Raw genomic sequence first — 21916 nt, forward strand, 5'->3', positions numbered from 1 at the left:
CTGTTCTGCTCATTTCCTCTGAAGCATCTGGCAGCAGACAGGCTACTGGGCCAGATGGACCATTGGTCTGATCCAGTAGGAACGTTTTTATGTTCATGTTCTGTCCCAAAACCAGAACCATCCTTCTGAGTCTGTACTATTGTCGGGGCATTTGTGGTTAGTGACACTGGCTCAGCTGGAGTGGGAGTCCCTTCTTATCCAGACTATAAAGAGAAAGATAGGCAAAGTGGAGAGATCAGGTAGGGGAAGGGAACTAACCGCTGTCTTCCAAAATCAAAGGATACAGACTAACACGGCTGCTACTCTGAAACCTTCCAAAATCAGGGGAGGAGAGTGAAGAGACTGCTCCCAAGAAGAAATGGGAGGTAAAAGGCTGGGAGGAATGGGGTTGAGAGCGGATTTGGGTAGATTTCAGCTAGCGCTTGGTCTGGGGAGGGCCCGTCTACCGACGCATCTGTGCTTGCTGCTGGGAGGTGGGGGTGGAGAGGGATTAAGTGGTGCGCGGAGCAGGTGAGCTGCCCTCCAGGTGCCTCCTGCTCTGGACACTCCTGTGGGCTGGAGGTGGCCAGGGAGCCGCAGGAGCTGACGGGTGCCTGCAGCAGGTGGGCTGCTGCTAGTGCCTTGCCGGGGCGCGCAGCGAGCTGGGAGCGGGGCTGCCCCTGCCTCCCCTCCACGTGCCGCCCGCAGCAGGTGAGCGGAGGTGGCGCCTGGGATCAGGTGAGCGGCTGACATGCTGCCGCCGGCCGGGGCGCTAGGCGAACCGCGGGCTTTGCTCCGCCCCCCGGCGCAGCTGGCGGCGCTCGGGGCGCTCCCGGGGCGCAGCCCTGTCCTGTGCGCGCCGAGCGGGCGGGCTGGCTGTCGGTCGGGCTGTGCAATCACATGGTGCGCTAAGAATGCTCCAAAGATGGCGGTAGCGGCAGCGGCGACCGGAGCCGCCGGCGGCGGCGGCGGCGGCCGGGCGCAGCAGCGGAGCGGCTGGCTGGAAGTCCTGGTGCGGGACCGCTGGCACAAAGTCCTGGCCAACTTGGGCGAGGATGCCCTGGTGCTGAGCTGCGAGGAGCGCGCCGACGGCGCAGCCCACAACGGCGTCGGGGCCAGCGGCAACGGGGCGCCTTGCCGAGGGGCTGCCGCTGGCCGCGGGAGCCAGCCGGGCGCCGCGGGCAACCCCGGCGGGGCAGCCGAGCCCTCGGGCGGCGGCGGTAGCAGCAGCCCCAAGCCGGGGGGTGGCCCCGGGGTGCGCACCGCCTTCACCGAGCTCCCCGAGCAAGTGCCCGACGCCATCTCCAACAAGAAGCGGTGCGTGAAGGTGCAGAAGCAGGAGCTGGGCGGGCTGGGCATCAGCATCAAGGGCGGCAAGGAGAACAAGATGCCCATCCTCATCAGCAAGATATTCAAGGGGCTGGCGGCCGACCAGACCCAGGCCCTCTACGTGGGCGATGCCATCCTGGCCGTGAACGGGACGGACCTGCGGGACGCCACCCACGACGAGGCGGTGCAGGCGCTCAAGCGGGCGGGCAAGGAGGTGCTGCTGGAAGGTAAGGGGTTAAAATGGGCCCGGCGGCTTCCCCCCCCCCCCCCCTTCCCCGTCCGCGCACGGGCAGGCCAGGGTCGCCCAGCGGGGCAGGCGGGAGGTAAGCAGGGGGGAAAGGCACCGTGAAGCCGGTATGCCCCAGTCACTTTCCCTGCTCCCGTGAGAGACTCGCGGATCAGGGTTTTGCCGGTGCCTATGCGACCGCGGTAGGTAAGGGGTGACAGACACTGCAAAGCTGGGCACTCTTGCTACCTGTTCTCTGGCGTGTTTATGGCGCGGTGGAGGGACATATCCTCAGCGGAGCGCTCAGATCACAAACTCCAGGGCTGTGCTAGTCTGTGTGACTGGAAAGTAAAGAGTTAATTTTTTTTTAAAAGCAGCGCTAAGATCCCCAGGCGCACAGCTCAGGACTTTGCAACTCTATAAGGAAAGCAGATCGGATCGTAAGTTAGCAGAGAGGTTCCAGCCTATGGCTAGGGAACGTTAGGAGTTAATTTGACTAAAGGATCTCCAGGCACCCCAGCTGCAAAGCTGCCGGCTTTGCAAGTTTCTCTGGGTGTATGTTTAAAAAAAAAAAAAAAAAAGAGGAGGAGGAAAGCCTCGCCAGCCAGATCAGAACACAAACTACAGTACAGTGCAAACCTGAGCAGGATATAAAGCAACTGCATGTCTCTGGCTACACAGTTGAGGGATTTGAAACTCTCTGTCACTGGGAGGAAAGAAGTGTGACAAAACTCCATGAGCCACAGAGATCACACACATTGACGTGGGTTAAGTGAAAATTATCTCCAGAATCCCCAGGCTTTGCAGCCCTTCTTTCTGCAAGGAGAAGTGGTTAGGGAAGCCTTCCTAAACAGCTGAGATAACACATGACAGGGTGAGAAAAAAAAAAAAAAAAGCAGACCTCAGATCCAGGAGGCGGAGAGTTTGACTACTACTTTTGCTCTGCAAAAGGGGAGAGAAACAAGCAGATCAGATCACACGAGGCTATGCCAACCTGTGTGACTTGAAAAGACTGAAATTTACCCTCCCCTTCCTAGTTCATAGCAGGGGGGAAAGGGAACAAATCTGATCGAAATTGGCAAATATCTCATTGAAACATTTGCAGGGCAAAAAAAAAAAAATAGACATTGATTCCCAAGCAGCAGTGAGATGATCTTTTAGAAGCCACCTTAAAAACTGAATGCAAAAGAAGCGAGTCTCACTCTAAATTAGTTAGTTTTAGCACAGACTGTATTAAAGACCAAAAAAGAAGGCAAAGTGTTTGGGGAGGAGAGACAAAAACAAGAGAGAGGATAAGTGAAAGACCAGATAAAAAGTTCCATAGAGCTCAAGACTTATTGTGAGAGGGGAGTTGAAAGCTATTTTAAAAAAAAAATCTTTTATAAGTGTCTTTTCCTTGAGGGTTAATTTAGATGCTAGACCTGAGAAAAGGTTCAGCAGAAAGAAACACGCCTAGTGCGTGCTAAAAAGAAAATGCCCTTGGTGTGTATATGTGTGTTTTGATAAAGTGCTTGTTTGTTTGTACATAAGTTCATTTAACCAGCGGTTCTTGACCTTAGAGTCATTAGCATTTGTGGAGTGAGGTGGTGAACCTGCTGCCATTTGCTCAGTCATTTGCAACCTGTCCTCCCTCTGGTTCTACTAAACAACAATACAATTTCTGATGTGTCACTGAAGAATCGTAACACCTCTTGGAATGGGGTGCATTTGAGGATCAGTTGTAAATAGCTGACTATACGTTTATGGTATGGAAAGGGGATGAGAATCCTTGGTTTAAAACCTTATAGAGTCTGTGGGGTAAAAGACAAGGAAGAAAATTTCAGCTGACTCTCTGGCTGTGAAAGTGAGGAACTGATCAACTTTGCATTTTATAACAACAGGACCTCAGCACCCAGAAGAAATTGGGTACTTGTTTGTCAGGGTGTTCTTATCTAATTGCCCCCTTTCTTCACCCAGCAGTGAAATAGTTCATGAAGGTCTACTAGGTCAGAGAGCAGAAAGGGAGAGGCTACTGTGGCCAAATTCCGTCTTTGATAAGAGGTTACTGACGTATGGACAGAATTTGACCTTTGGTGTTGTCTAAGGATTAACATAGCAAATACTGTATAATTTTCGTAACTCTTTTCCCCTATGCATAATACATAAAACTGGACATGCAGAAGCTATGTGACACTTATAATCGAGTCAGTGTTGTTCCCTATAGGAGCAAAGACCAGGCAGTTTGACCAGGGATTCAGTCTGCTCCTGTCCATCTCCCTTTTTAAACCCTATTGCAGCTGCTGCCTTCAGCTTGTCCCTCCATTGAAATGAATGCTGATGCCTTATTTCTGCATTAGAGTAGTAGTGCTCATCACTCAATGGTGTGTTTTAATAGTCACCCCAACGGATGACTGATGCTGAAATATTTACATTGGGCCACGTCCACTGGAGAAGCTGAAATCAGAATCTGACATAGTGTCTCCCAGATCCTGCTATTCAGTTGACAGGGACTCTATGAAGGACAGGCAGCTTAAAACAAGAGAGCCAGTTTCCCACTTTGCAGATCACTCTTCAGTGATGCCATTTAAAACAGTCCTTTTATGACTAAAGAAAGGAAAATCAAAGGTTCTTTAAACTTTGTTTTTTAAAGAGGCTGACACAGCTGGACTGATCCTGCTTGCCTATTGCAGTTGATGGGGGTTTTGCTGTTGCCTGCAGTGGGGACAGGATTATGCCCTATATTATTTACTTGCAGTTCCCTAATCCTAGCCTCCTAGAGCAGTGGTCTCCAAACTTTTTTGATCGCGCCCCCTATCAGTAACATTTTTTTGAGCACGCACCCCCTGCCGCACCGAAGCAAAAAACAAACAAAAAGAAGCACTCCTCCTGCCGCGCATCCCCTGGGGTGCATGCACCCCACTTTGGAGACCACTGCCCTAGAGAGCTCTGTATTAAAAACAGTGTGCTTTGCAGGAAAAAACACACTGGTGTGCAAGAGACAAACCTCCAGGAATTCTCCCCATTTAAAAACAATTGGCAGGGCAGAGGAACATTGCCAGCTGCTGTGCTAACAGATTAGTTCTTGTGTCATGATACGTTATTGTTGGGGAAATAATGGAATTTACTCATGCCTGCTGGGCAACAAAATCTGAAGGGGCGAGTTCAGTGCAATGGAGTTCAAAGGGCCTGATCCTGAAAGATGCTGACTCTTTCTGTTCCCAATTTGAAGTGGGTGAGGCTTGAAGGCTCACAGCAGTGAGGCCCTCATTTTATATGGTGTCCTCTATAGAAACACTATGCAAAAATGCTTGACCAGCTAAATGATGTATTTACAAAGTGGGAGTCAAATTGTGGTGCTTTCCACATGCCAGCACAGAGGATGAAGGCGATGGAAGGCACCCCCTTATCCCGTGCTTGCCACCTGCATTGCGGGTACTAACGTGAGAGAGAGAGAGATGCGTATATGGGGCACGCTGCTGCTTCCCCTCCTGCATGGCTGGCCGTGGGGAATGGGGGTGCATGCAATAGGAATGAACCTTAGCTCTAACCCCTTCTCCCCAACTGCATCAGCCAACGTATCGGAGCTGGTGCAAGGGCAGCAAAACGATGCGCTGCGCCTTGCTCAGGGCTTGTGGCACACCCTCAATCTCTAACCCATCTAACATGAAAGCAAGGCAAGACCAATTTAGAGTGTTTAAATTGTTTAGAGAAAGATGTTTGTGTAACTTGCTGGTCAGCGTGTGCTGTGTCCCCCTCAGTGCCCGATCCCCAGAGGAGGAGTCTGTTACAAAAATTTGGAAATAGAAAGTAATTGAGGCAGAGAGGATGCTGTTTCGGGAGCTTTAGGTGGAAGGTGCTCGCACCCAGTGGTTTTAAAGAAGCTTGGAAAAAGGCAGGGGAGCTCTCCCTGACTAGCCAAGGAAGGGGGAGAACTGTAGGAAATGCTACCAGGCCGAAGAGGGACAGTTCCCCTGTGATCTTCCCTGAGGAAGGGGAGATGTGCTTCCTTCTGAGCCCCCTTACTTTATTCCCTGCTTAGACCTACAACAGGATGTACATGTGATGGGAGAAAGGGGCAGGCTGGTGAGCAGAGGGAGTGGGGATAGCACTGGAGCTGAGGTTGGATTGTCATCCTCAAATTCGTGTTTATGCACTTCGATGCTCTTTAGATGGGAAACTAGAATATCTCTTTATAAAATGTGAACTGTTTACCTATGGGCTTGGAATGCTGCCCAAATTATAGTAATAGCTACTGCTTAAAAAGTGTGTGTGTATATAATTTATATTTTCCCTCCGGTTTTGTTAAATTTGGTCCCCTTTCAGTAGACACCACAGAAAACCTAGTTATCTCTGAGATTGTGCAATGAGAGATACTTACATTCAAGTAGATAGATACCTTGTTTTTTGAATCACAAGAGTATTAAAAAGCATCTAAGAATGATCGCTACATCATGGCACTTTCTGTAAGTACTAACGGGCCAAACAGATTGTATTGTACAGATTCCCTTTCTATGTTCCTACAATAAAGTTAAAAAACAAAACATAATCTGTGCTGGTTTCAGGCAGGATTGCCTCTGCCTGCTAATTCATTGGACTGGGGTAGAGGAAAATTACCTAACCAATGTATGTGTTTACGTCAGAGGGATTCGGATACACCTCTGAACCATATCACTTTCTAACATGCTAATATGGAGGTGGACATGATGGAGGTGGGCAAGCAGCAAAGCATTCAACGCAGAATGGATCTTCGCAGGGGTTTTTAATGTTTGTATGTATTTCACTCAGCATTTTTTGTGTTTCTCAATTAGACTAGAATAATAGTCATATAGGAGCAATTTTCTGCTCATTAGAGTGAATGGAAGCATATTGTTGCTTTGTACTATTATATGGTGTAATATTTCCCCAGTGGAATTTATATACAGTATTTCTAGGAGTTGAAAATACTGGCATCATGTACATTTAAAGTGTGAACTAAAGCAACGTGTGAAAAACAACTACTATAATAAATTTCCCTTTTCTTAATCTTCTCTTGAAAAAGCAAAAGAATTCACCCTTATAAAACAGAAGTCTACTTCACATAAAGCAAAATGGCCAAAGACTACTTGTTGACTACTGAAAAACTGTTCTCACTTACCTATGTTGTCATGTGTTTCCTACAGCAATGACCTGGCAACAAGTTACTTTTAGGGGATCGCAAAAGACATTACTTGTCAAACAATGCCCATCTCCTGCAAGAATGTGAAAATAGTGAGAGAGAGAGAGAGAGAGAGCGCACAAAATATGTCCTTGCTGACCTATATATTACATTATAGCCACTAATGAAATCTATGTATGCTTTGGCCCCGGGAATGTAGAGCTAAAACTGAGATTGCCAGTCACATGTATTGTTCCTCACTTATAAAGTTACTCCTTATACCTACAGCAAATATATAAAATAGTCTAATCACTTCCTTTATGCCAGCAAATATCTAATTGAACAAATGCTTCTGTTATCATCTAGAAGCTGGATTGTGCTTAATGGGTTTCCTAGATATATTTTAAACACCTTTATTTGAATATCAAATCACAAGGTGAAGAAGAAAGTTACATACTCTTAGTCTCAGTTACACCAGTTCCAAGAGCTGTGCGATAATCTGAGTCCTGATAATTATGTTTGACTGAAAATTATGGTAAAGGTTTTGAAGCTTAGTTTTGAATTGAGAGGGAACACTTTAATCTAATCAACGGATGATCTATAAAGGCTAATATAGTCTGTAGGCAGTCTGTATTCCCTTGCAGAGATAGGAATCAGTATCTCTTCCCAGTAAATCTGGTGAAAGTTCTCCTTTTCAATTTCTATAAAGAAAACAAGGATACCATGGGCTAAATTTTATGGGTTTACTAGGACCAGCTCATGTAAGTGGAACATGATTTGGCCCAGTAACACACTTTTCATTTAAGGAAGTTTAAGTGACATTTAGTCTCGCATTCAAGTTAAAGAATACCTGGAAAGGAAACCACAACTCTTGGCAGTAGTTCCATAATGAAAGACTGAACTGTAAAAATGAATTCTTAGCTACTTTGTTTGGTGTACATTTAAAAAAAATTAGATAATTCCTCTAAGATAAATAATATCAAATTAAAAGGCTAAGGATTTGCTGCCGTTATTGAAATAGAACTGTATCTTAATTTTGCCATTTTTTTTCCAATAACCATTCTAAACATCTAGGAACATGGTTTTAATACCGTTAATTATGTAATAAACTAGCTAATATAGACCACTGCCCTCTTCTGGATTGACTCAGAACTGCTCAGCTGTATGTCATTGGTCCTATAACAGGTAATGGATATTCTCCTTTAGCTCAAATAGGGGACTGAATTTGGAACAAAAGGATCTAAGTTCTGTTGCCATGAAGTTCTCAGTGGCCGTGTTTTTCAGCACAGTAATAACAGTGAAGATTCACAAGTAGATTTGCTGTTCATAGCTATTTAAGGCCAGAATGGCCATTATGATCACCTAGGCTGACCTCTTTCATAACACAAGGCATAGATTTTCTCTCTTTAGCTCAGTAGCCTGTGGCTGAACTAGAACATATCTTTTAGGAAGGCATTTGGTCTTGATTTCAAGGCTCCTATGTGCTGGAGAACTCACCACCTCCATCGGTAATCTATTCCAATGGTCAGTTAACCTCACTGTGAAAAATTTCCAGTTTGAATTTTTTTCTGATTTCAACTTCTAGCCATTGGATCTTTTTATGTCTTTATCTGTATGTAGCCATGGATTTGTTATAAGTATTATAACTATGTCAGTACAAAGGGAAATTGGTTGAAATGGTAAATAAAGAGTCGTAAAATACCATCATGAACAAAATATGCTAGGGACAAGCCTGCCTGGCTGTTTCAAAGGAAACCTGTGCCTTTCTCATCTGAAAGAATTCTTTGAGCATGTCAGTAAAACAGTAGTGTGACACAGAGGCCCCTTGATGGCTCACAACTCTGTGCAGCAGCTCCTGTCAGGCCTGACAAACTCACTACACCTAACGCATTGCTGTCATAGTATTTATCTATAAAGAATGTTGTGTGAGGTATCAATGAAAGCTGGCGACACAATGGGCATTAGTATTGTGAAATTTATGTATTAACGCTATATGAGGCATTATAGATACTAGTATGATGCTTTAAAGTCTGTAACCAAACAGAAGGGGAAACTGGTTTCTTCCAGACAGGAGGAAAGGTAGTTATCTTCCTGTCTCTATTGTAAATTAAGCATTGTGGAATCAGCAGAAAGGAAGACCTATTTGCATATTGTCAATAGGAAAAACAGGTTGATGGGGGAGATGAGAACTCAGCATGGCGCCAACACACTGGAAAACAAGCAACAGAGGAGAAGAGTCTTATCTCTGGGTGCACTTTGAAAGGTTACATTTCAAAGATTTACAGCACTATAAGAGGAGGGGAAAAAAAAAAAACCCTTTGTTAATCCATTTTGCTGAGGAACACCCTTGGCAGAGGGGGTTGATTCTGAAGAAATGGGTCCTGGATAGACTAAACACCAGCAAGCAGAAAGATATTGAGGGTGAGAAACTAGGGCTGTAACCTGTTAAGCTTTAGTCTCTGGAAAGCGTGATATACTTTTGGTTTATTTATAACCGTTTGTTTCCATTATTCTTACTCAACCCTCACTAGAATCTGTGAATCTTTGCTCTTTGTTAATGGACTTATATTTGTTTTCACCATAGATTACAGTGCTGTGTGACAGGGGCTGAATCACTTGATGATTACCTGTTCTGTTCATTCCCTCTGGGGCACCTGGCACTGGCCGCTATCGGAGGACAGGATGCTGGGCTGGATGGACCTTTGGTCTGGCCCAGTGTGGCCATTCTTATGTTATAAAGGACCTGATCCTGTGGAGTAACCTTCCAGCTGTGTGCACACTGTCTCTTTGGGGACCGCTTACCTGCTAATTAGTGTGAATGTTGAGTGATGGGCTGGACACTACAGGGAGATGCTTCTGGGGAGTTCGGGGACTGGGGTATACAAAGTATTAACTTGCAAGGCAAAATAAAGGATCTTGAGAAGTTTGCTTTAGGGGCAGGGAACTGAAACACAGTTTAGCACCAACATGTCTCTCGTGCTGAGCCGGGAGGTAACATGGTGGCCTATGGCTCTGGATGCCCTAAGAAAGTGTCACAAGTAGATAAAGAAGATTTAGTAGATGTAATTTATTTGGACATTTAAAAAACTTTTCACCAGAGGGTATTAAGGAAACTCTGTAGTCATGGAGGGAGAGAGAAGGTGTTGTCATGGATTGGAAACTGGCTAAGAGACACACAACAAAGAGTGAGGGATCAATAGTCAGTTCTCAGCAGTGCCCCAAAGTACTGTACTGAGTGGGGAAGTGGTCTACAGTTCTGTCCTAGGGCCAGTATCTAATCTGTTTACCAGAGAGCAGGAAATGGGATGAACAGTGAGTGTGAAAAAATTCCAGAGACACAATTATTCGGGGCTAGAGAGGCTTGCGAGTAACTCAGAAGGAACATGCAGCCAGGTCATGTCAGCTGCAAGAACCTGTTGGCAGGATTAATGGCTGCTTCCCTTTGCATAGCTCCTCCCTGCCCCTCACCCAGCATTTGGGGCTGTGGAGCACGCTGTGTGTTGGGCCCTGAGTCATACACCTACTGCTCCCCATCCACTTCACAGTCTTGTGTAGATGCCCTCTGCAGAACACCGTTCGCTGGCAACTCAGAGTGCCTCTGCATGGGTCTTTGTGGCTTGGCCTCCGTGACTAGCAGAAAGGTGATATTTCCCTTGCATTTTGTGCCTTGTGTGCCTGTGAAGAGGGGGAGTTTACTGAAATGAGGGTGTCCAGCATCTTGCAGGCTCACAGAGCATAGCAACACAATGTAATAAATTGTGACACAAAGTAACTGATCCAACAGCACCTGCAGGGGGGATTGAAGTAATCAGAATGCAGTTGACCAACTTCAACTCAGTAATTACTCAGGTTTAAATCTGGCCAAAACAGCAGTGTTAGCAAGCTTGCCTACAGGGAGGTATAACTTTTTTCATTTAAACATTAATGCATATCACCTATAATGCAGTGCATCAAATGGAACAACTAAACTACCGGAAATATCGGCATAAAAATACCAAGGATGGCATCAACTCATCAGTCATCTGGGATTGTCCATATGAGTGACTATATGTATTTTATGAGGTGTGTTTTGCTATGGAGTTTTAGCTGTGAAGTCTATTCTCCCTTATCTCATAGAATGCAATTAAGCATATACTTTGTGAACAGGTCTCTCAGGTTTGCTTTACACACAGAGTTCGGATTGATGTACTGTTTGCTACATTGCTGTATTCTTTTTAATGTTAATGACATCAAGAAGCATAATTTTTGGCTAACTGTCTGGCAAGCTAGATTTACTAGCTGCTGCTGTACATTTTCATTTTGGCCTGTTTAATTACACTGCTCTACAGCCAAAATGCTTCTGAAATAAATGTAGTCAAACTTTACTAATTCTGGGTCACTGAGAACGAAAATGATGCTTAAAATTGTTGATTGGCTCTAGTTTTCAAGATATGTTATTGGGTCAGTATATACGACCCTTGACTTGGGAATGGCGGAGGATAAGTGAGTTATAAAGGGAAGGGATCTCAAGTTAAACCAGAAATGACTAAAATACATCTTTGACTGGATCTATGAATAAATCTATGACTGGGTTTGGACAGTACTTGCTTTTTAGGCAAAACAATGAATGATGCAATCTGAAGCTGGCATTGCGTCATACATGATATGAATTGCATCATGTTATTCCTAGAAGTCATGGATGATGCAATCATAATGACGCTTACATCACTCTGCTGAACAAATTGCCCTATATCAGCTCTAGAAATCATACAGTGTCGTGCTCTCTTATTTGTCAGTATTTGATTTTGCAAAGGGACACATTTCTGTTTAGCCAAAGTGAGCAGAGATGCCTCGTACTTGTGTGAACAGTGCAGATAACTTCTGCTATGTTTGTGGTGAAGTGACTTTTGCATCACAAAAGCGCAGTATAACCACTATGGTTAAGAAAGCCTATCACCTTTATTTTGGCTGCAAAACTGGAGATCAGGACAAGAGGTGGGCCCCACACATATGCTGCAACGCTTCTTGCAACAAATCTTTGCCAGTGGTTGAACAGGAAAAGGAAATCTATGCCTTTTGCAGTACCAATGATTTGGAGAGAGCCAACAGATCATACCAGCAATTGTTACTTCTGCATGGTGCCTCCAGTTGGGAAAGGAGTGTCAAAGAAGAAAAAGTGGACTGTGCATTATCCAAACATTCCATCAGCTATACGCCCAGTACCCCACGGAGAAGGACTGCCGGTTCCTGATGCACCAGAATCATTCTCACTTGAGTCAGTCGCGGAAGAGGATGAAACTTCTGGTCCTGAACCATCAATGTCACAGGACCCACATTTTCTCCCATCCTCTTCCTCTGAACCACACCTCATAACACAAGGTGAACTGAATGACCTTGTCAGGGATTTGGAACTACCCAAGAGTAAGGCAGAGCTGTTGGGCTCCAGACTACAGCAGTGGAATCTCCTGGCAGGTGATGTTAGGGTTTCCATGTTCCGTGACCGTCAAAAGGAACTTGTCCCATTCTTCTTCATGGAAGGTGATCTTGTAGCCTGCAACAACATCGATGGTGTGATGGCAGCCCTCAACATCGTTCACGATCCAGATGAGTGGAGACTGTTCATTGATTCATCGAAGACGAGTCTTAAAGCTGTTTTACTGCATAATGGCAATGTTTTGCCATCAATTCCAGTTGGTCATGCAGTCCATATGAAGGAAACCTATGACAACATGAAACAACTTTTGAGGTGCATAAACTATGACCAACATCAGTGGCAGCTTTGTGGCGATTTGAAGGTTGTTGCTCTCTTGTTTGGTCTGCAGACTGGATACACAAAGTACTGCTGTTTTCTCTGTGAATGGGATAGTCATGCAAGAGATTCCCACTACATCAAGAAAGATTGGCCACTCCGACAGTCATTGGAGCCTGGGAGGAAAAGTGTTCAGCATCCACCACTTGTTGAATCAAGGAAGATTTTGTTACCACCCTTACACATCAAGCTGGGTCTGATGAAGAACTTTGTCAAGGCCATTGACAAAACACAAGCAGCTTTCAAGTACCTCCGTGGAAAATTTCCAAGGTTAAGTGAAGCTAAGATAAAGGAAGGTGTCTTTGTTGGTCCTCAGATTCGTGAACTTCGAGATGATGCATTTGACCATGCACTGCGTGGCAAGGAAAAGACGGCATGGAAAGCCTTCCAGTTAGTGGCAATAAATTTTCTCGGAAACAACAAGGCAGACAACTACAGGTTGTTGGTGGAAAACCTCCTCAAGGCATACAAAAGCCTTGACTGCAACATGTCACTAAAGATACATTTTCTGCACTCTCATCTAGATTTTTTTCCACCGAACTGCGGAGCAGTGAGCGACGAGCACGGCAAGCGATTTCACCAGGACATTGCAACAATGGAGAAACGCTATCAGGGCAAATGGAGCCCATCAATGCTTGCAGACTATTGCTGGACAGTGACAAGAGATGCTCCATTTAATGAATACAAGAGACAAGCCAAGAAGCGCCGAGTAGACACTGAATAGGACTAAACTATGTACATAATAGTTTTTTGCCTTTTATTTCATAATACATTTTATTTATATAACCCTTTTGCTGATTTTTAAAGTGTTACATAAACAGGACAGGTGAAATATTATCATGTAAAGCAACCATAAACACATGAAAAGACCTAGGTTTAGGTATTTACACAATATATCTACTATCTACACAATATACATAGACATAAAATGTAAAAACTTAAATATCTTGAAACAGTAGCCAATCAGTTGTTTTAATTGTCATATTTGAATTCAGCACATCAAAATACATAATAGCACATTTTATCTCTGAAGCAGACGACTTCTCAAAAATTGTAGACCAGTGTTATTCTGTCTACAATTCCAAGTACTGAAAGGGTTAAGCATTCTCTAAATCTGTACTTAGGGCACTGTACGGTATGTCATCTGAAGTAATATATCTGTATTGTAGCACTTGAGTAAGATGTAGTTCTTAATTGTAAGGAAATGAGCCAGAACAGTAGACGGGAGAGACTGTCTCTGATTTGAAATGATTAACATACAGTGCACTCCTGATTAAAATGTTATGTAGCCTTTTGCTGAACTACTGGAGGTAACTATATTGGCAGAACTAATAAAGCCAGATCCAAAATAGGGCTTTGAATACATTTTTTATTTCCCCAAGGTTTAGGGACATTTTGTGTGTTGTTTTTATTAAAGTTAAGCACACTAATAATACTTTCAGCTAAAGTCAGAGCCTACTCCTGGAAACTCTAATACACATGAGTAACTTTTGTTCTTGTTAGTAGGTTTTGTTCACATCAAAGGCCCCAACTAGTGTAAGTAAGGTTGCTTATTGAATAAATATCTGTAAGGTTGGGTCCTAGGAGAACAGTATTTCTTCCCTTCCACCTGCCACTTGTTGTTTTAATTCTCCATTTTAAAGCATATTCAGTGTTTGAACATCAGAATATAAAACCTTCAGGAAAAAAAGGAAAGTGTCCAAATTTTCTGCTGGTGTAAAAGGGTTCTTTTGACTTCAATGGAGTTTTGATTGTTTACACCAGCAAAAAAATTGACCCTACAGTTTGTGGGTCTTACTCACGACTCATGAGGCGGATATTTCAGTCAGACCTATGTCTCTTTTAAGAGTAATGTGGCCATTTAAATAAGTTTATTGCGCTATCGTTGTTAGTGTGTTCAATGGTACAAAAGCAATTTTCACTTTATACCATTAATGAATATTGATCAGTAAGTGAGAGAGATATTTGATGAGGTTTGGTTAATTAAAATAACCAAAATTGTTTTATCTACGAACTGACATTGGGTTTGATTCTGCAAGGTTCTGAAGTTGAGGGGTCAAATTCATTGCTGGTGCAATTGTTTCTTCTTTTCATTGGAGTAACAGTAAAGTGAATTTGGTATTCAAGGTATTCAGGAGGGATTTAGCATAACCCACCCTAACCATGTGGTACTTTGCCTTCCTAGTGGCTAGGCCACATAGAGAAGTTTGAGTTTGCTACTGCCTCTCAGTGGATGGTCCTGGTGTTTTAGCGTGACTAATAGGGGCTCATGTTTTACATCTAGAGAGAGGTCCCAGGTTTAGTCACTGCAAATAGTCCCCCTCCCCAGCCTGGGTGGTGTCTATCTGCTTCCACTGGAGTCAATAGCAAAAGTCTCATTGACTTCAGTGGGAGCAGGATTGAGGCCTTAAAGGGAATAACAAGTAGGTAATGGAAAATGCTGTTGCAGACTTGATTCCTCATAGTGGGCTATATCCTGTTTGCTTTATTCATGCAAAACTCCCATTGGCTTGAAACTCCGGGGGGGGATTTAACAACTGGACTTAATGAATATTTTGCATGAATAAGATGAGCAAGCTTTGTCTTCAACACTGCTGCTGCTTGAGCTAATTGAGTTTTATTCCCTCAGCCCCCCCCCCCCCCCATTTGAGGGAGGTTGTGTATACAAATTTTTAACTTGCTGTACCTTTCCAAAGAACATTTTATCCTCTCTAAATGTCCACTCTCTTACCTCATTCATACCAGCTAATCTTACACAATTACTGATTTGCCTGGTATGTGTGACATCTATCCATGATGCATAGTGGTGGTGGTGGGGTCCTCCTGAGAACCAGTAGCAGAAGAACACATTCCTGGAGGATATATATAATAGGCAACGTAAAACTTATTTCTGTGGTGAATGTGGTGAACCTTATTTCAGTGTTGTGGGCAGTGCTGGCCCATTTTTCCCTCCCACCCCAGCAGAGTAGTGACTTCTGTGCATTCTGCCACTAGAGGCCTCGTCCAGGGTCTACAGCAGCAGAATTCAGCTGACTTTAACTCTCTGAAAAGAAACACGTCTTCCTGAGTAGAATTAGAAAGGGTATGGACTGAAAACCAGAATGAACTGGTTAATTGTATACTCCTCATGAAGCATCCAGATGTGATTACTGCAGTTTGTGAAAGTTAAGTTCATGTAGCACATTTCCAAACAGTAGAGTCTGGATATTGCTCAAGTAAATGGCCTGACAAAATGTTAACACAACTCCCGTTCTTTAAACAACTGAAGTAGTCTTGAGCATGCCGTCAGGAGAGAGAGCAAAACAAGATAAAGCCTTCTTAAAGCTTTAAGCAAAACTTCTGCTGGTATTGCAGAGGCTGCTGCTAATCCATTGTTTCTGCCATGCAGTCCCTAGCCACTGCAGGGACACTTCCTCATCTTGGCTAGAGAAGAGCCTGCATTGCAAGTCCAGTTTCCTGTGTTAGAAACTGAATGGCAAGTACTGAAGGTCACCAAGAACTTCAGTCTTCTAGCTCTGGAGAGAGGTATCCAGTCAAAAAAGCTTTGGAAAAATACAGGATCCTCATTCGGTAAAAATGCTAGTGAAAGCAATTATGTTAAAAACTGTTCACAATCCATTCACAAATAGCTGTTTGGGTAAATAAATTGTGCCCATATGTTTCATGAGGGCAGGCCATAAAGGAAACATATAAGGAACAAATTATTGGTGTTTCCACTTCACATACAATAAAATCAACCTTCAAAGACCCCGTTAAGGAAAGGCTATAAATACAGATCCTAAACAGATCATTTACAAAATATTCCTAAAACTCAAAAATGGTCTCAAGTCAGTTACATTTCCTTTTTACCACCTGTTATACTTGTTGTTTAAAAAAGGTGTAGAATGGACTGTCAAAATAGCAGAATTAATCCATAAAGCCTAGATGAAATAAATATGGGGCCTGAACCCATATGGTAATCCTTATCCCAACAAAACAGAGCAAACTCCTGCTGAGATTTGCTTGTGTGAGGAACACTGGATCAGGGCCATTGTAGGTTAATTGAAATGTCTGGTTTTGCTATTTAAAACCTACAAGATCATATTTTCATGAGAATAGAGCTTTACATACTAATAGGACTTGTCAGATACCCCATATTTTTCTAGTAAAGAGGTTTCTGGAAAAAAAATAAATACTACTTTGCAATTTTTGACGGGGAAAAATTCCAGGTTTTCCATGGGATTTTTTATTTCATTTTGATTTGAAATGACATTTCTAAAATTTTTTTTAAAGTGGATTAGTTTCAAAATGTTAATTCAAAATGAAAAATTTTATTTTGAATTTTCTGATCAGAAAATCAAAACAAATTCTTAATTGGCATTTTCCCTGTGGAAATGTTGATAAAGTGACATTTTCAAATGGGAAAACTATTTGGCCAGAAAACATTGGACATCTCTACACAGTAGTTCTGAAATATCAAGTATCATAATTCTGTAGTTCATTATATACCCAAGCATCTGTATTTTTATAACTTTCCAACAAAGCTTTTGGACATGTTATCCCTCTTAACTGGTTTCTGTTCTGTTCCCTATTACATATACCTTCATGCATTTCATGGTGCTGGGGTGTGGTATTGGGGTTGTATTGTCATGAACTGAGATGGCTGCATTACTAATGAGCAGTGAAGCTGTGAGTGACATACTACGAAATGTGAGTTTTCATAAAATCTTTATACTATGCCACAGTGTATCCCTCATGTGTTGCCTGTCTTAGAGAAAACTGTTTTACAAAGCTATGATAAAATTTTAATTTTTTTAATTGGTATTTTTCAGATACTCCTACCTGTAAGGTGGTAAGTTTCCTTAGTACCAGGATATTCACAGTAAAGACCTGAAGAAAGAGAGACATTTTAAATAAATTTCTGAAGCCTCTAAAAATTGCCAAGTACCTTTTCTATGCACAACTTTTTAACTACTCCTTGTTACAGCTGCAACTTCAGTTCTGCTTCACCTGGAGTCATAACACCTTTAACGTTTGCTTTATTAAAGACTTACATGTAGAGGTATCTATTCTAGCTAATTAGGGAGAAGGGTTCACAGAGTCATAGAAGATGAGCTTCTTGTGGAGGGACTTGAGGTAATAGTACTTCATTCGCCCCCACCCCTTCCCCTGTTCATCAATGCACAAATTTAGTAGGGTGAAAAACCCTATATATAGTGTGTGTGTGTATTATATGTATGTGTGTGTGTGTTAAGTGGAGTTTACAGAGGTGAAGGAAGATTTGATGTGCTTATATCCTGACTGTATTAGTCTATTGTTCATGTGGCCCTGATTCTGTGATGAACTCTATGAGGGGTAAACCCCACTCTCTGATGGAGCCTGACTGACTTCCTCGGGGCTCTGTATGAGCACAGGGATCTACTTGCACAAAGCTTATTGCAGGATTGTGTCCTATGGGAGCAAGCTGTCTTCCAGTTTCTGTATCCTCTGGTAGTAAAGCTATTCTGCCTCCTATTGAAGAGAGAGTTTCTGCTTTCCAGAATTTTTTTTTAAACAAGAAAATAGATAATAGAATAGATATGACACCAGTTCAGCCTCTGTGCTGGTCATTGATAGGTCTTTAAACACCAATTATTTTTTTACCTAAAGTTCAGTGTTAACCAAAGAGAGTGAATTATTCAGACCGTCAGTTATGGGTTGGATGCTGGATCCGTGACAGGCACCACAGAGTCAGGGCTATGGCCCCAACTTTGGAACGGTCTCTAAGAGGGACTCCTACAGTGTACTAGACCCTTTAGGGGTTTCACTGTTCCTCCAGGCTCAGCCACACGGCTTCACCGCCTCCTTAGACTGGACTTCTGGGCCTGCAGCGCTGCTGCTGCTTCAAACTGTGAAGCTTCATTCAGCAAGTCCAGCTGAGACAGACCCCTGATGGAGATTTGTATCCTTTTTAGGGATCAATACACCTCTCCAAGCATTTGCAGTGACACTCACACTGTGTTGTCAAAACAGTAGGGTTTATTAGTCATCTGGAACACAGCAAAAGAAGTCTTTAGGTTAGCATAGAGGAATGAAGCTTAAAGCGTAGTCCACTGTGGTTTGCTCAGAGCCCAGCCAAGCTGCAGTGAACCCCCTAGTTGAAGCTCCATCTCTCTCCCTCCATCTGACCTTCTTTGTCAGACTCCCAGGTGTGCCTGCCTGCTTCCTGCAGCCCACACTCAACCCCCATCTCTCCAGTTCTTTGCCCCACCCCTCCTGTCTCAGGAACAATCTATCGTCATAGTTTGCTAGGTGTCAATGACAAGGCAGTTGGATCTGTCATTATATTCTCTTGATATGGGACAGGGAAGTGAGGCACCATCCACAACTATCTCTTAGCTTGCCCCAATGGTCCTTTTCCATCCACTTGGTCAGAGGTTCTCAACCTGTTTCTTTCTGAGGCGCCCCACAACATGCTATAAAAACTCCAGGGCCCAGCAGGGGAAGGGGTGATGCGGAGCTCTGGGCCGGGGGGTCGGGATTCAGGCATAGGTGTAGTTTGACTTCTGTTGTGGGTGGACAGGGGCCAGCGGGGCTCAAGCCAGCTCCGCACCGTGGGGTCTGGGGAGGGGAGCACCACCTCCACCCTCTGACTCACCTCAACAGGCCACCGGCCAGTCTGGGTTGTGGGGGTTGGAGGGAAGGGAAGTCAACCAAATGTTATAACTCAAAGTTGGGGGGGGCTCAGCTCAAAAAGTTTGAAAACAGCTCAGGGGGCAGGGAGAAGGGTAGCTAAGGGCTGTGTGCCGGCGGGGGGTAGCTCAGTGCAGGGAGGGCGGTAGCTAGGGGCTGTGTGCAGGCAGAGGGGTAGCTCAGGGTGCAGAGAGAGGAGTAGCTAGAGACTGTGTGTGGGCATAGTCATGGCTAGCAGACATTCATGCTCTCTATATAGCAGTAGATACACTCGATACCCATGTGCTCTCCCTGGGATACAATTAGGAAAAATTGTGGACAGTTCTGCAAGAAAAATTCTGGTTTTCCGATCAGCCCAATTGTAGTGTCTTTTGGAGGGTTGTAGTTCAAGATGTAGTTCTGTGATTACTGGCCAGACAGAATACACACCATTCTACAATAGGGTGACCAGACAGCAAATGTGAAAAATCGGGATGGGGTGGAGGGGTAATAGGAGCCTATATAAGAAAAAGACCCAAAAATCGGGACTGTCCCTATAAAATCGGGACATCTGGTCACCCTATTCTAGAAGCCCCTTCACTGTGGAGATTGCATTTGACTCATCTCTGGTTTCCAGTGAACTGCAAACTTGCTGCTACGTGACTGTCACAAACATAAGTCAGTCTGCCTTTCTGTGCATTGATTATAATATTAGGTAATGTTAAAAACAGCCAGATGCTTCTCAGGCTGATTATCAAAATAGTCTTATACAGGAAACTGCATTTACAGCTAAATAAACAATTTGCATGAGTGAAGTGTTAAACTTGATGATTTCCTCTTGTTAAATGCTTTGTACACCTTCCTGGAACTGCACAGACATTCACTGGGGTTGAGCCGAAGAAGTGGGCTGTAGCCCACAAAAGCTTATGCTCTAATAAATTTGTTAGTCTCTAAGGTGCCACAAGTACTCCTGTTCTTCTTAAGACAGGGAGAGCTCTCATCGGTTGGTGATGTCCTTTTGGCTAAATGCCAGAGTTGACATGCTTCTTCATCTTGTTTCTTTTAGAGTTGAAATGCTGCCACCTACAATTAAAAGAGGGATTTAACCATAAAGTAGAGAATCACGATATGTTAAAATTATATATTATCACTGTTTATCATAAACCCCTGTACTGCTAGTACAGCTGAAGGCTGTTTCTTTGTCTAGGCCCTGGTCTTGTAAAACACTTACACATTTGAGTAACTTTACACACTCTGAGTAGATTCTCTTATTTCAGTGGAATTTATTAAGTGTGTAGAGTTACTCATATGGGGAAGTGTTTGCGGGAGCAGGCCCAGATTTTGTTTTTCCTCTGTGTCCACAAGAGTTCACTCAACTGTCTAAAATGTCTCAGTTTTGGAGAAACTGATGGTGAATAATACTCTCACAAGCCGAAGGTGAGAACAAAAAGTGTTAAGCTTTTTCATTAACATTCCTGTTCCCTTCTTCCCCTTCCCATCCAAACATACCAAAAACAAACAAGCAAATAAAAGGTAATATGTGCCAGTGGAAAAGTAACATCAGAAAACAAAATGTAGAAACTTAAATATCGTTTCAAAACAAGAGCAGTATGTGCAGAATGTACGAATTTAAACTCAGATCCTACAAACTTATGCATATGAGTTTCCCCACAGTATCCGGTTTGATTACTTATGTTTGATGAAGGGAGTCTAATGGTTAAAAATCTCTTACATTGTTTCAGTTATTTAGAAAAATGTGAGATCAGCTATATTTTAACTCTGTCAGTATAAAATTTGTGATCCAGAAGAACAATACCCAGGTCTGAAACAAAATGGCTTTGTTTGTACAGCACACAAACAGAATTATGCTATTGGCCTTATTTCATGGGAAATGGGGAAAAATGGATTCTAAACCAAAGCAGTAACATGTTTGTGGTTTGCCCATCATAAAATGGGATACAAGTGTATTTTCCCTCAGTCAGCTTAAAAATGCTCCTGAGTGAACTATCCACCAAGTAATTAATCTGAGTAAATGTATATTAGCCAAAGTTTAACATAAGCCATAAAATACCTCAGCTGTGTCACAAGACTGTACAGGGCACTTTAATTACTAAGATTTTGTTCTCTGATTAGAGACTCAGAATTGGTTCCCTGAATTTGGTTGCTGTTTTATGGAAGACTGGGTTGTAGAGCAGCACTGTGTTGCCTTGCAAAGCTGCTTTTGAAAAAGCAAAATTAGAAAAGGTTCAGAGAAGGGCAATTAAAATGATTAGGGGGTTGGAACCAGGGCTGGCACCAGTGGAGGAAGCACGTGCCTGGGGCGGCACATGCTAAGGGGCAGCATTCCGTCCATTCTTGGGGCGGCACAGTCCGAGCGTCTTTTTTTTTTTTTTTCCCCCCGTTTTGCTTGGGGCGGCAAAAATGGTAGAGCTGGCCCTGTTTAGAACGGGTCCCATATGAGGAGAGATTAAAGAGGCTAGGACTTTTCAGCTTGGAAAAGAGGAGACTAAGGGGGGATATGATAGAGGTATATAAAATCATGAGTGGTGTGGAGAAAGTGAATAAGGAAAAGTTATTTACTTGTTCCCATAATATAAGAACCAGGGGGCCACCAAATGAAATTAATGGGCAGCAGGTTTAAAAATAAAAGGAAGTTCTTCTTCACACAGCGCACAGTCAACCTGTGGAACTCCTTGCCTGAGGAGGTTGAGAAGGCTAGGACTATAACAGGGTTTAAAAGAGAACCTCCATGAATGTATCTAGTTAAGTCCATTAATGGCTATTAGCCAGGATGGGTAAGGAATAGTGTCCCTAGCCTCTGTTTCTCAGAGGCTGGAGATGGATTGCAGGA

General features: G+C 43.5%; 1 protein-coding gene across 1 annotated transcript in view; it reads left to right on the forward strand.

Moving 5' to 3' along the window:
* The first annotated feature begins 904 nt into the window (after positions 1–904).
* Positions 905–21916, forward strand: part of SNTB1 (syntrophin beta 1) — a 159325-nt gene continuing 138313 nt past the window's right edge. The window contains exon 1 of the mRNA XM_065399435.1: positions 905–1535. Coding sequence (XP_065255507.1) covers positions 905–1535 — 631 coding nt within the window. The remainder of the gene's footprint in view (positions 1536–21916) is intronic.

The sequence above is a fragment of the Emys orbicularis genome, chromosome 2 (genome assembly GCF_028017835.1).
Source record: "Emys orbicularis isolate rEmyOrb1 chromosome 2, rEmyOrb1.hap1, whole genome shotgun sequence".
NCBI classification, from domain to species: Eukaryota; Metazoa; Chordata; order Testudines; family Emydidae; genus Emys; species Emys orbicularis.